Source organism: Oncorhynchus nerka, linkage group LG19 (assembly GCF_034236695.1).
Source record: "Oncorhynchus nerka isolate Pitt River linkage group LG19, Oner_Uvic_2.0, whole genome shotgun sequence".
Lineage (NCBI taxonomy): Eukaryota > Metazoa > Chordata > Actinopteri > Salmoniformes > Salmonidae > Oncorhynchus > Oncorhynchus nerka.
The window spans coordinates 29,072,925-29,088,112 of NC_088414.1; the positions used below are offsets into that span (position 1 = coordinate 29,072,925).

Sequence of the window (15,188 nt, forward strand, 5' to 3'; positions counted from 1 at the left end):
GTTCGAAACCATTGCACATGCTCAGACGGCGGGGCCGTAAAGCTACATCGCATGTTACGAACAAAGCGAATGTCTTTGCTAACTATTCACGGACGATAAACGCACATTTGCTTTACATATAGAACTAACAATACCCACTATTATTGGAGTTAAGTGGGTGTTCGGTTCCTGACTATGTCAACAGCCGACGATTCACGTTACTACAACGGTACGTTGATGTTAGCTAGCAATCGTTAACGAACGTAGCTAACTAGCTACCTGTAAACAACGATGTTCTTCCTTGCCAGCTATTTTTCTTTCGTAATACGACATGTGTTCTGAATTGGATAACTAGGAGTTGACACTACCTATAAATGATTTAGCTTGGTAGGTAGCTAGCAATATAAAGTAATTCGCTAGCTGTGGTTAAACTTTAGAAGCTAGTTAGCTAGAACGTTTATATGTAACGTTAGCGCATTGTTTTACTCAGGACCATGGTGCGTGTGCGGATACATTTTTATATGACAACACACGTAGTTGGCTAACATCACCTGTGTTATAGACGTAGGTAACTAGTTACTGTAGCCAACATCAATGTTGAGTAATTTCACAACTAGCGCTCTAGCTACATCACAACATTGACATTTGGCTGAAAACGTGTCTGCGTAGTACAGCGAGAATTGGGCGATTCCACACCACGAAGGCCCATAAATAAATTAATCAACACCTGAGGGATAGGGCTGGAGAAATGTAACTACTCTTAAATTCATAGACAAGGAATGATCAAGCGTCAATTTGATGGTTTTAACCATGTTTTGAGGCTATATAGTGTTTGTTTACATTGACTTGGTTTACATTGGAGTGAAAAAAGCTTATGTTCTATTGTGATGGGGTACGACAGTTGAAGCTATTTTTAACATTTATTTACCCGTTTAATTAAAAAGGCAAGTCGGTGAAGAACAGATTTTATTTTCATTGACGGCATAGGAACGGTGGGTTAACTGCCTTGTTCAGGGGCAGAACGACAGATTTATACCTTGTCAGCTCGGGGATTCGATCTTGCAACCTTTTGGTTACTAGTCCAACGTTCTAACCACTAGGCAACCTGCCGCCCCAATGGGGCATGTATGTCATATTTTTCAAGATTCAATGGGTACATTTAATTAATTCAGAAACAACTGCAGATTGCCCCTTTAATAAAACACAATTTTTCCACCACCATGAAAGAGGGACTAATGATACAGTACTTCCTGATATTGCATACTATGTTCAGCCAGGGGTAAACTGCAACCTGATTGGCTTAACGCAGTGCGCAACATCCAGGAATTGTCTGAAAGTGGTGGTGGAAAATTGTTTTATTAACCCTTTACGCACATGTGAATTGGCCTATATGGATAAGTCTAAATTGAAATGTTTCTTACAGAAGAAATATGAAATGAATAACCATGGTAGCAATTGAAAGGGAACAGTTTGGAGATTATTAGAAAATTATTTGACTAAAGGTGAGGACACAACAGTTCACCTGACATGACTGAATCCAGACATTACACTGTTGCATTTGTGTTTCACAGTTACTGTACTTTTTGCCACATTTGTTGATTGATAAATCTGAAAATATTCTGGATACATTCAGTAACATTAGAATATTCCTGGAAAATGTGGGGTAGTTGCAACAAAAGACAACAAAGTGACAAGGGTTTGAGTGAGCGTACTAACTGGTACCTCCAGTGTGCACAGGTCCTAAGTAATTTCAATGCACTTTCATGGCTCATGTCTTTAAGTATGTGCTTTTTCCCCCCAAACAATTACTGTTTGCACAATCCAAAAACGGTCTGTTATAAATCGCAATCTCGGTGTTATGAAAGCTTGTTCATTTGAAAGCTTGTTCTATTGGCACCATGATTAGCTACAGTTGAAGTCGGAAGTTTACATACACTTTAGTCAAATACATTTAAAGTCAGTCTTTCACAATTCCTGACATTTAATCCTACTTAAAATTCCCTGTCTTAGGTCAGTTAGGATCACAACTTTATTTTAAGAATGTGAAATGTCAGAATAATAGTAAAGACTGATTTATTTGAGCTTATTTCTTTCATCACATTCCCAGTGGGTAAGAAGTGTACATACACTAAATTAGTATTTTGTAGCATTGGCTTTAAATTGTTGAACTTGGGTCAAACATTTCGGGTAGCTTTCCACAAGCTTCCCACAGTAAGTTGGGTGAATTTTGGCCCATTCCTCCTGACAGAGCTGGTGTAACTGAGTCAGGTTTCTTGGCCTCCTTGCTCGCACACACTTTTTCAGTTATGCCCACAAATTTTCTATTGGATTGAGGTCAGGGCTTTGTGATGGCCACTCCAATACCTTGACTTTGTTGTCCTTAAACCATTTTGCCACAACTTTGGAAGTATGCTTGGGGTCATTGTCCATTTGGAAGACCCATTTGCGACCAAGCTTTAACTTCCTGACTGATGTCTTGAGACGTTGCGTCAATAAATCCACATAATTTTGCTTCCTCATGAGCCATTTATTTTGTGAAGTGCACCAGTCCCTCCTGCAACAAAGCACCTCCACAACATGATGCTGCCACCCCCGTGCTTCACGGTTGGAATGGTGTTCTTCGGCTTGCAAGCCTCCCCCTTTTTACTCCAAACATAACCATGATCATTATAGCCAAACAGTTCTATTTTTGTTTCATCAGACCAGAGGACATTTCTCCAAAAAGTATGACCTTTGTCCCCAAGTGCAGTTGCAAACCGTAGTCTTGCTTTTTTATGGCGGTTTTGGGGCAATGGCTTCTTCCTTGCTGAGTGGCCTTTCAGGTTATGTCGATATAGGACTCGTTTTACTGTGGATATAGATAATTTTATACGTGTTTCCTCCAGTATCTTCACAAGGCCCTTTGCTGTTGTTCTGAGATTGATTTGCACTTTTCACAGAAAAGTACGTTCATCTCTAGGAGACAGAATGCGTCTCCTTCCTGAGCGGTATGATGGCTGCGTGATCCCACGGTGTTTATACTTGCGTACTATTGTTTGTACAGATGAACGTGGTACCTTCAGGCGTTTGGAAATGGATCCCAATGATGAACCGGACTTGTGGAGGTCTACAATTGTTTTTCTGAGGTCTTGGCTGATTTCTTTTGATTTTCCCATGTCAAGCAAAGAGGCACTGAGTTTGAAGGTAGGCCTTGAAATACATCCACAGGTACACCTCCAATTGACTCAAATGATGTCAATTAGCCTATCGGAAGCTTCTAAAGCCATGACATAATTTTCTGAAATTTTCCAAGCTGTTTTAAAGGCACAGTCAACTTAGTGTATGTAAACTTCTGACCCACTTGAATTGTGATACAGTGAATGATAAGTGATATCTGTCTGTAAACAGTTGGAAAAATTACTTGTCATGTAGATGTCCTAACTAGAGGTCGACCGATTAATCCGAATGGCCGATTAATTAGGGCCGATTTCAAGTTTTCATAACAATTGGTAATCTGCATTTTTGGACACCGATTGTGGCCGATTACATTGCACGAGGAGCCTGCGTGGCAGGCTGACTACCTGTTACGCGAGTGCAGCAATAAGCCAAAATAAGTTGCTAGCTACCATTAAACTTATCTTATAAAAAACAATTAATCTTACATAATCACTAGTTAACTACACATGGTGGATGATATTACTAGTTTATCTAGCTTGTCCTGCATTGCATATAATTGGTACGGTGCCAGTTAATTTCTCAACAAATCTCAGCCTACTTGATGATTTAACAAGCGCATTTGCGAAAAAGAACTGTTGTTGCACCAATGTGTACCTAACCATAAACATCAACATCACCTTTCTTTAAAATCAATACACAAGTATATATTTTTAAACCTGCATATTTAGTTAATTTTGCCCGCTGACATTCATTTCTTTTAACTAGGAAACTGTGTCACTGCTCTTGCGTTCCGTGCAAGCAAAGTCAGGGTATATGAGGCAGTTTGGGCCGCCTGGCTCGTTGCGAACTATGTGAAGACCATTTCTTCCGAACAAAGACCGCAATTAATTTGCCAGAATTGTACATAATTATGACATAACATTGACAGTTGTGCAATATTTAGACTTAGGGATGCCAGCGGTTAGATAAAATACAGTACAGTTCCGTATTTCACTGAAAGTATCAACGTTTTGTTTTTGAAATGATAGTTTCTGGATTTGACCATATTAATCACCTAAGGCTCGTATTTCTTTGTGTTATTATGTTATAATTAAGTCTGATTTGATATTTAATAGAGCAGTCAGACTGAGCGGTGGTAGGCAGCAGCAGGCTCGTAAGCATTCATTCAAACAGCACTTTTGTGCATTTGCCAGCAGCTCTTCGCTTTGCTTCAAACATTGAGCTGTTTATGACTTCAAGCCTACACTCGAGATTAGGCTGGTGTAACCGATGTGAAATGGCTAGCTAGTTAGCGGGGTGCGCGCTAATAACGTTTCAATCGGTGACGTCACTCGCTCTGAGACCTTGAAGTAGTTGTTCCCCTTGCTCTGCTTTTGTGGAGCGATGGGTAACGGTGCTTCGAGGGTGGCTGTTGTCGATGTGTCCCTGTTTCGAGCACAGGTAGGGGCGAGGAAAAGGACAGAAGCTATACTGTTACACTGGCAGTACTATAGTGCCTATAAGAACATCCAATAGTCAAAGGTATATGAAATACAAATGGTATGGAGAGAAATAGTCCTATAATAACTATAACCTAAAACTTCTTACCTGGGAATATTGAAGACTCATGTTAAAAGGAACCACCAGCTTTCATATGTTCTCATTGTTCTGAGCAAGGAACTTAAACGTTAGATTTTTTTTACATGGCACAAATTGCACTTTTACTTTCTTCTCCAACACTTTGTTTTGCATTATTTAAACCAAATTGAACATGTTTCATTATTTATTTGAGGCTAAATTGATTTTATTGATGTATTATATTAAGTTAAAATAAGTGTTCATTCAGTATTGTTGTAATTGTCATTACAAATAACAAATAAATATTACAAATAAATAAATAAATTGTCTGATTTAATCATTATCGGCTTTTTTTGGTCCTCCAATAATCGGTATTGGCGTTGAAAAATCATAATCGGTCGACCTCTAGTCCTAACCGACTTGCCAAAACTATAGTTTGTTAACAAGAAATTTGTGGAGTGGTTGAAAAACGAGTTTTAATGATTCCAACCTAAGTGTATGTAAACTTCCGACTTCAACTGTAAGTTATAAAATACTATATTACAGTGTTAGGTTTTCACAATACAATTCAGGGAAACGGATCATGATTTTGGTGCACATAGAAAGTGGTCTTGAGTGCATTCAGTTGTGTGTGCCATGGCAAATTTTCTTCACAATAGACAAACACACAGGCACATTCTGTTCAGATCAACCCAGGGTATGACACCATGTCATCTTGTAACTGTACATCAAACATAGTAATTATAAATGTCGTCACTATTTATGATATGGAAATGTGAAGTGCACATTTGGACTCGCGGGTGTTTGGCTTGCTTGTATGAGATCAAAGCAGTATTTATTATACATTTACATTTACATTATAATCCTCAAAGTCTCATCTTTCTAAATACATAGTCCTTTTAATTTACAGCATTTCCCTCGCTCAGACAACCAAAATGTTGCAATACTTATCCAATTAGCAGGAGGAATGGGGGCAACTTCTTGTTGCGCAAGGGAATTATTTTATGTACAAAAAACGGTCGCTAGGTGACGTGTATTACCGGCTGTGCAGATTAGGGTAGTGTACCCTTTAAGCCCACATACCCATTACGCCCCGTTCCATCTTTGAATTACAATAAAAAACTTTATGTTCTACTGTTTAATGTTTTAACCAATTCATCTGGTTGTTATGGCCATACGTTTTTATTCTAAGCTAATCAATGTTTTATGTTATTGATAGTTTTTTGTAAATTCCCACTGGTGGTCAATTTTCAAAGCGACAAAAAACTTTGGTGTGGAGGCGACCCTCGAACACATTTTCAGATATTTTTTGTACCTTCTCAGATAAGTGATCATACTTTAGGTAAAATTAAGGAATTAATTTGCTGATATATGCACATGATGGCTTATTTCATGGACATTAATTACCATCTAATGCCAATTAAAAATATAGGTTCCTCATGCTATCAATCGTGTGTCACACAGTAGCAACATAACTTGGTGAACTACAACAAGATAATATATTTCAGGAATTCACAGCTTACATTTTTAAATGCAGTTGATGTTATTTTACTGTTAAATTAACTTTGCATTGTTTGACATAGATGCCATTTTTGTAATTTTACATTAATCTCAGGTGGGCTTAGGTTACAGTAGCACAAAAAGCACCCTTATATACAGAATGTAAATGATAAAGAAATATTGTTCAATATGAACTTTGCATATATTTTAGTCTATAGTGTATATTTCTACCCCAAACCATTGGTTTCCAAATATTTAATGAGTAGATTGATGTATTTTTTTATACTTCAATGGGTCTTAAAATTTGTGGCTGTGTTATCTAGTGGAAATCGGGTCAAACGGCCAATATTAACCGAACCAAAATATTAATGCAATATGTAAAGTGTTACATGAGCTAAAATAAAAGATTCCAGATATTTTCCACACACACAAACGCTTCTCAAAAATACACAAATTTGTTTACATCCCTGTTAGTGAACATTTCTCCTTTGCCAATATCCACCTGACAGGTGTGGCATATCAAGAAGCTGATTAAACAGCATGATCACTACACAGGTATACCTGTGCACTCTAAAATGTGCAGTTTTGTCACACAACACAATGTCTCAAGTTTTTAGGGAGCGTGCAATTGTCATGCAGACTGCAGGAATGTCCAACAGAGCTGTTGCCAGATAATTGAATGTTAATTTCTCTACCATAAGCGGTCTCCAACGTTGTTTTAGAGAATTTGGCAGTACGTCTAAACGGCCACACTGCCACAGAGCACGTGTAACCATGCCAGCCCAGGATCTCCACATCTGGCTTCTTCACCTGCGGGATTGTATGAGACCAGCCACCTGGACATATGATGAAGCTGAGGAGTATTTCTGTCTATAATAAAGCCCTTTTGTGGGGGAAAACTCATTCTGAATGGCTATTCCTGGCTCCCCAGTGGGGGGGGCTATGCCCTTCCAGGACCACCCAAGGCTGCTCCCCTGTCCAGTCATGTGAAATCCATAGATTATGGCCTAATTAATTTTTCCTTATATGAACTGGAACTCAGTAAAATCGTTAATTGTTGCATTTTTCTAATTTTGTTCAGTATAGAAATTGCTCTGTAGTTTCCTGGTTACTAAAATTCTACACTGTTTGCTCAATTTAAGTATATGTGAGAGAAAAAAACAAGCACTGAATAGTTTAGGGAATCATTGTACCATCTAAATTGCTGTGAAATATATTTTCAATAACAAAAAATATCATTTTTAGTGCTGTTTGAAGCTGGTGGACCAAAACTGAAAGTAAAAGGCTCAAGTGCGAGTCTCCGCGATTCTCCCTAGCTTCCACATAGGGGAGAAATTCTGTGTAGCACTTTTAAACAATATGTCTAAAATTAAGCAAAATCCAAAAAGTACTTTTGAGATATTAGTATTTGTAATGTTGAATACATTTGTGACATTGTATTTCATAATAAAGCATATCAAACATCCTTCCTCCCAATGAAGTTTATGTGTGAGAAATGCCAGAAGGGCCATCCTGGTGTGGAATCGCCCAGCTCGCGCTCTTGCCAAACATGCATGATATCAAACGAAGATGACAGACCAGATCTGGACCATTACTTGGCTAATAATTGCTGTAGTTTGGTTAAATTTCATTTTCTGTGAACTCAAAGCTTACTATAGTGACTCTTTATCCATCAGATCACGATGACCGAGTTGGAGGACAAAAGGTTCGCAACCGTAAAGGCAGAGGGCCTTTCAGGGCCCCTATGTATAGTGACCAGGGGCCAGTAGGGCCAAGACCAAGACATCGTGGTAGCCAAAGAGGCGGCGGTGGCCCGGGACCCAGAGCGAGATTCGACGATGAGGATGGAGATGTGGCAATGGCGGACAGCAACTCCCAAGATGGATCCTCCCAACACAGATTGTGAGTTTGTCAGGCTGAAGACAAGACTATTTCACTGAATATGTTTTTAGGTTTGATCTTAGAAGTGATCCTTTATACACCCTCATGTTTTTTCCCCTGCTAGTAACCCTTATGGACGGCCAAATCGGCGTGGTGACGACCGATTTGACCGGGGCCGCAGAGGTGGTGGAGGAGGTCACAGGGGTCGTGGGAATAACAAAGGAGGGGATGGAGGTGGAGGTGGCCGCAAGAACTGGTTCAAGATGTCTGTGAGTCCACATTGTAAAATAATAGGGTAGCTTTACACATTCACTAAACTGTCATTGATTGGATTGTACTTAGTCAATGCTAAATTGTGACTCTTGCAGGTCCCCTATGGAAAGAAATACGACAAAGACTGGCTGATAACAGCACTGCAGAATATCTGCTCCATGCCCTTCACCCCAGTACATGTAAGTGACTGCTGCCTAGGGGCTCTTTTTGTTAGTCAATCTAATCCAGAAATAGACTGAGCAGTGTTTCCCCTTTATACATTTAGCAGCTGTGCCTCCACTGCAACTACAAAAATATATAAAAAATGTTTTATTTACCTCTGCCACCACTGCTGAAATAATTTCTAGGGGAAACACTGGGCTTAGTTTCATTCCCCTGAAATAGCTTAATTTGATTGGCATTCTCTTTTTTTACCTCTGTTTTCTAAAGTACCACGTAGAGGGAAACCGAGCAGAGTTCTTTATTGATGATTCCACGACTGCGAATGCCTTGCTTAAGGTATCACGGAAGATCACAGACAAAGAGGGCTATAAGGTACTATTTTTTTTTTCTCCACAAAACCGACCTCTGGTGGTTTTATCAAATGGTGTTAAGCGGGATATTTCTGGCAGACTGGACACCAGACAAGAACACATTAATAACGCCAGCAGAAGTTTTAAGCAACAAGGCTGGCGTCAGAGTTAAGTTTGATGGCAATCAATAAGGATGGGACCATCAATAAATAGGACCTTGAGAAGGGGTCACGGTAAGGCTGTGGTTAATGATTACGGCTTCATAAAGGCCTTTCAATAGAAATTCTAGGACATAACCATTTCCCCCTGGGGATAGTCATTAAAAAACATGTCATTCACTCCTCCATCCTCCATCTTGTCCAGGTGACTGTACTGATGAATCCCTGTCCTCCACCACCCTCTCTTCAGTCTGAACTAAAGCCAGCTGATCTGGAGCACCTGAAGGTAAGACGAGGAGACCAGCTCTCGAATAGGAGGAGTGATTGTTTAAATGACATTATTGTATTGATATTAGAGCCATCAGCAAGGTTATTACTTTTTCTTTCCTTCAACTCTACTTAGTAATGCCTCCTATTCTTTCAAGTACCCGCTAATGATAATAGTGCAACATTCATTATTTAGTTTCATGTATAGAGAGGTGTAAGGGCTAAATGCGTAAAACTGTCTTTCCCTCATTAGCAATGCATGGCTAAACGTTTTGATCGCCCTCAACAAGCACTGGACTTGAACAACATCCGGATAGACCCAGGTACACGGCAAGAGCAATTAGTCACATCAAACGTTTTTCAATGTTGTATTTGCGTTATACGACCTGTATTCTGGTTTTGCCATTCAACACTCCTATACTTCCCTGATTTCCACAGACCTGGTGTCCCAGAACATTGATGTGACTTTGAACAGAAAGAACTCCATGCGTGCTGTTATTAAGATAATTGAGGAGAATATTCCAGAGGTATGGATGTGGTCAGTCCTTGTAGCTGAATAATGAAAGAATATGGATGCCTCCCTCTCCACTTATCCCTTCTCCTTTCCTTCCACAGCTTGTTTGTCTGAACCTTAGCAACAACAAGCTATTTAGGCTGGATGACCTGTCAGAGCTGGTCAACAAGGTTCCCAACCTGAAGACACTCAACCTTTCTCATAACGAGGTGAGGAGACTGGGTCTGGTTGTGGCTCAACGGGACCTAACCCCAGCACTGACCTTTACTGGGACTGCACAAAGTCTCCTCTTACTTTTCAGTTATCCACATAATTCATTTAGTCAATTGACTGGGACTATGAGTTTTCTCTCTGTGTCCGTTCTTGTGAGTAACACCTGGCTGTTTTATTGGATGTTCTTTTCCTGCCATCATTCCAGTTAAAGACAGAGCGCGACCTGGACAGGATCAAGGGTCTTAAGCTGGTGGAGTTATGGCTGGAGAGGAACCCCCTTTGTGACTATTTCAAGGACCAGGCTTCATACATCAGGTCAGTCTGTGCTCAGGATGGCTGGGTGGGTAATGGTAGGCTGTTGACGGTGTGATGTGCTCAGGATGGCTGGGTGGGTAATGGTAGGCTGTTGACGGTGTGATGTGCTCAGGATGGCTGGGTGGGTAATAGTAGGCTGTTGACTGTGTGATGTGCTCAGGATGGCTGGGTGGGTAATGGTAGGCTGTTGACTGTGTGATGTGCTCGGGATGGCTGGGTGGGTAATGGTAGGCTGTTGACGGTGTGATGTGCTCAGGATGGCTGGGTGTGTAATGGTAGGCTGTTGACAGTGTGATGTCCTCAGGATGGCTGGGTGGGTAATGGTAGGCTGTTGACGGTGTGATGTGCTCAGGATGGCTGGGTGGGTAATGGTAGGCTGTTGACGGTGTGATGTGCTCAGGATGGCTGGGTGGGTAATGGTAGGCTGTTGACGGTGTGATGTGCTCGGGATGGCTGGGTGGGTAATGGTAGGCTGTTGACGGTGTGATGTGCTCAGGATGGCTGGGTGGGTAATGGTAGGCTGTTGACGGTGTGATGTGCTCAGGATGGCTGGGTGTGTAATGGTAGGCTGTTGACAGTGTATTGTGAGATGGCTGGGAGGGGGGATAGTTCATTCTATTCCCTGTATTTCAGGGGGTAACTTGACTGTATTCAGGAAAGCCCTACTCTGTGGGATATCACATGTTGTTTATGGATTATATGAGCCAGGAAGGACATGTTTGGTCTGGTACTACTGAATAGCAGCACAACGCTCAACTTCGAAGGAACTGGAGTGACTTGTTGATCACCATGCTATCAGAGAGTCTCACTGAGCCCTCTCACATTACTACAATAACATAGGTGGTGATTAAGTTGTTAAGACTTGACATTATCTGTTCTTGGGCAAGTGTTGAAATCGCACAAATAGCCTACTCGATGCTTGTGGGGCTGCACCTCAGTTCAAATGTAAAGCCACGTTTATGATTCTTTTTTATTTTAGGTGCATGCCATATGTGCCCAAGTTGACATGATCAAACCATGAACCTCTTCATACTATATAGTTCAATATTAACCAGCCAACAAATGCATGCACAAGCATTTCACTACACTCTCATTAACATCTGCTAACCATGTGTATGTGACAAATAAAATTTGATTTGATGGTTTTAGTTGAGGAAAATGGCTATCATTTCAATTATTTCTACACCCCTGCCCCCTTCTAGATGCAGGTTTAACTGTCTGTCTGGGTACTCTCTTTTTGTTGTCTGTCTCAACTGATCTCACGCTTTGCCTCTCTGAAACTCAGCAGCTGATCTTTCCTCCATTTGTTTTCTACTGTGAAGATGGACCTGTGCCCCCTACAGGCACCCCTGTATTATTTTTTTTAACAAAATCCTGACAATTTAAATTTCAAGAGCCACTACCTCCAGCATACATAACTTGGCATGGATAATACTGACCACAGCATTGTGAATGAGACTCATACTTTGGGAAGAACTTGGATCACTAAAATGGCATTTTGGAAAGGAATCCTTTTGTAGCTCAGGTGATAGAGCATGAGGCTTGTAACTCCAGGGTAGTGGGTTTGATTCCCGGGACCACCCATACGTCAAATGTATGAATGCAAGCCTGTAAGTCGCTTTGGATCAAAGCATCTACCAAATGGCATATAGTGTGTGTGTTTATATATTAAAGATTCATATGGGAACATGGTGTTGGTACATCCTCTCATCCTCCCCTATATGGGTCATGAAATGTGGCCAGTGAAGAGGGCTGGTTAGCCAATGACGGGTAAGATCCCACCTTTGATACCGGGACAACCTAAGACAGGCACAGTCGTGCATCTGGCCACATCATACCTACGTACGTATGCACTTTGATACGTACAGTATATGCTGAACGAAGAAGACATTGAAGTAAAGAACAAAGATTTGCGCTGCAGGCCTGGGGTTGGTGCGGGAGAGAGGTTTCCAAAAAGCCATGCAGAGTCCCCAAATACAAGCTTTCTCATAATTCCCTTAAATCTAACATGCCTTCAAGGCTTGTTTGTGCCACAAGTTGGTAGACACATCTCAGAATGTAACAGCTGGAGTGAAGGAGAGGCTTTGAGAACGAGGGACACAAAGATGTATCAAGAGACCCTCAATTAGTGTGATTTCTAAATATATTAAGTTGATTTCCGGTTAAGGATATAACACTTAATGTTTATTCTGTGGTCATAAACACATGCAGTCACCTCAGAATGGTCACTGATAAAGTTGATGACTTGTTTGGTCCTTCCTCAGATATCCCTCTCAACATGTTTGTTTAATAGGGCTTGGATGCCCTATTTGTTTAACCACCCCCAAAATGTTAAAGTTGAAGTGGGGTCCAAAATTGTATTTATTTGTGGCACCAAAAATGTTGTGTAAGATATATGCAGTATCATTCTTGCATTAATCAATGCTAGCAACAGAGGTTCCTCCTGTAGTGATCTGTAGTGGCGCTCAGGGCCCAGCTCTTTCTGTTTCTTTTCTTTCCTATTTGTCTTTTCTTCATCTGAAGGGGATGCTTTGCATGGTCTCCTCAAATAACACATTTTCTATTCCTTAAGGCTGGCTAACATACCACTCAATCACCCTAGTGGAATTGCATCTTCTATCAAAGCTTTTTGTGAACTCCTCTCTGCTGTTTTGGTTTGATCGAGCATGCCTGTCTTTTCTATGTTACCATAAGTTTTCCCTCTTCCCTTTCTACCTGAAACGACATGGTGTAACTTTAACTAGCCTTAATGTAATGGATTAACCCCCTCGTGTTTACCCATGATTCATGTCAATCTTTCATCTCCAACAGTCTCCATCACCTCCTCTACAGTCTTTAGATTCCATTTCACTGTCTCTTGGTCCTGTGACGTGTGTGTGTGTGTGTGTGTGTGTCAGACACCTCAAACATGCAACATTTGAGTAGTTTGACCATAATCTCACTCTTGTGGTCTCTACCAAGTACATTGGTCACACCACGGGCCCCTCCCAATCACCAGGCCACTCCCCTATACGTGTGAAAAGCACTGATTTGTCTCTTGTTGGTATGGGGCGCTCACAACCAACGTTCACACCCCTTCCAAGACAACGTGTGTTTCGGCGTGTAGGGGGGGACGGTGAGTATCATCACAAAGGGGTGAGTACATTGCCACAGGAAAGGGGGCCGAGGCCCACCGAGTGGCACAGCGGTTTAAGGCACTGATCAGTGCTAGATACGTTACTACAGATCCAGGTTCGATCCCGGGCTGTGTCGTTGCCGGCCGCGACCGGGAGACCCATGAGGCGGCACACAATTGGCCAAGCATCGTCCGGGTTAGGGGAGGGTTTGGCCGGCTGGGATGTCCTTGTCCCATCGTGCTCTAGCGACTCCTTGTGGCTTCTGGGCGCATGCACGCTGACACGGTCGCCAGGTGTACGGTGTTTCCTCCAACACATTGGTGCGGCTGGCTTCCGGGTTAAGCGAGCAGTGTGTCAAGAAGCAGTGCGGCTTGGCAGGGTTGTGTTTCGGAGGACTCATGGCTCTCGACCTTCGCCTCTCCCGAGTCCGCATGGGAGTTGCAGTGATGGGACAAGATTAACTACCAATTGGATATCACGAAATTGGGGTAAAAAGTACCAAAAAAACACATAAATAAAGGGGCTGTCGTCATAGATTGATTTGGTATTGGTTTATCTGTATTGTACCATTCATATTAGTACAAGAGGATGTGTCGTTGTAACATTGAGAACCTCTCCACTGATATGCAGAGCTGACTATGTCATGTTCAGGAATGGGTGTGTTCTATTCTGAACAATCAGTTCGAACCAATATATGCGGTTATAATGACGAATCAAGTCCATGTTGGTGTTTACTGCCTAGTTCCGCCCCTCATTTCAGTTAACTGTATGGACAGGGATTATATCAACATTTGGGTGGCTATTAGAGATCCTTATCCATGGGTGAGGCTGTGAGTGCATGAGCATATACTTTTTAAAAAATATTTTTTTTTACCTTTATTTAACTAGGCAAGTCAGTTAAGAACAAATTCTTATTTTCAATGACGGCCTAGGAACAGTGGGTTAACTGCCTGTTCAGGGGCAGAACGACAGAACGACCTTGTCAGCTCGGGGATTTGAACTTGCAACCTTCCAGTTACTAGTCCAACGCTCTAACCACCCTGCCGCCCAGTGGGGAGAACAAGTATTTGATACACTGCCGATTTTGCAGGTTTTCCTACTTACAAAGCATGTAGAGGTCTGTGATTTTGATCATAAGTACACTTCAACAGTGAGAGATGGAATCTAAAACAAAAATCCAGAAAATCACATTGTATGATTTTTAAGTAATTCATTTGCATTTTATTGCATGACGTAAGTATTTGATCACCTACCAACCAGTAAGACCTGTTAGTTTTTCTTTAAGCCCTCCTGTTCTCCACTCATTACCTGTATTAACTGCACCTGTTTGAACTCTGAACCTGTATAAAAGACACCTGTCCACACACTCAATCAAACAGACTCCAACCTCTCCACAATGGCCAAGACTAGAGAGCTGTGTAAGGACATCAGGGATCAAATTATAGACCTGCACAAGGCTGGGATGGGCTACAGGACAATAGGCAAGCAGCTTGGTGAGAAGGCAACAACTGTTGGCGCAATTATTAGAAAATGGAAAAGTTCAAGATGACGGTCAATCACCCTCGGTCTGGGGCTCCATGCAAGATCTCACCTCGTGGGGCATCGATGATCATGAGGAAGGTGAGGGATCAGCCCAGAACTACACGGCAGGACCTGGTCAATGACCTGAAGAGAGCTGGGACCACAGTCTCAAAGAAAACCATTAGTAACACACTATGCCGATGGATTAAAATCCTGCAGCACACGC

The 15,188-nt window shown here is 41.6% G+C and overlaps 1 protein-coding gene across 1 annotated transcript in view; it reads left to right on the forward strand.

Annotated features, from left to right (window-relative positions):
• The window catches only part of LOC115101329 (nuclear RNA export factor 1-like), a 22,994-nt gene continuing 7,806 nt past the window's right edge, over positions 1–15,188 (forward strand). The window contains exons 1-10 of the mRNA XM_029620731.2: positions 1–208; positions 7,869–8,094; positions 8,198–8,342; positions 8,442–8,525; positions 8,776–8,880; positions 9,222–9,302; positions 9,537–9,606; positions 9,722–9,810; positions 9,899–10,006; positions 10,216–10,325. Coding sequence (XP_029476591.1) covers positions 175–208; positions 7,869–8,094; positions 8,198–8,342; positions 8,442–8,525; positions 8,776–8,880; positions 9,222–9,302; positions 9,537–9,606; positions 9,722–9,810; positions 9,899–10,006; positions 10,216–10,325 — 1,052 coding nt within the window. The 5' untranslated portion in view covers positions 1–174. The remainder of the gene's footprint in view (positions 209–7,868; positions 8,095–8,197; positions 8,343–8,441; positions 8,526–8,775; positions 8,881–9,221; positions 9,303–9,536; positions 9,607–9,721; positions 9,811–9,898; positions 10,007–10,215; positions 10,326–15,188) is intronic.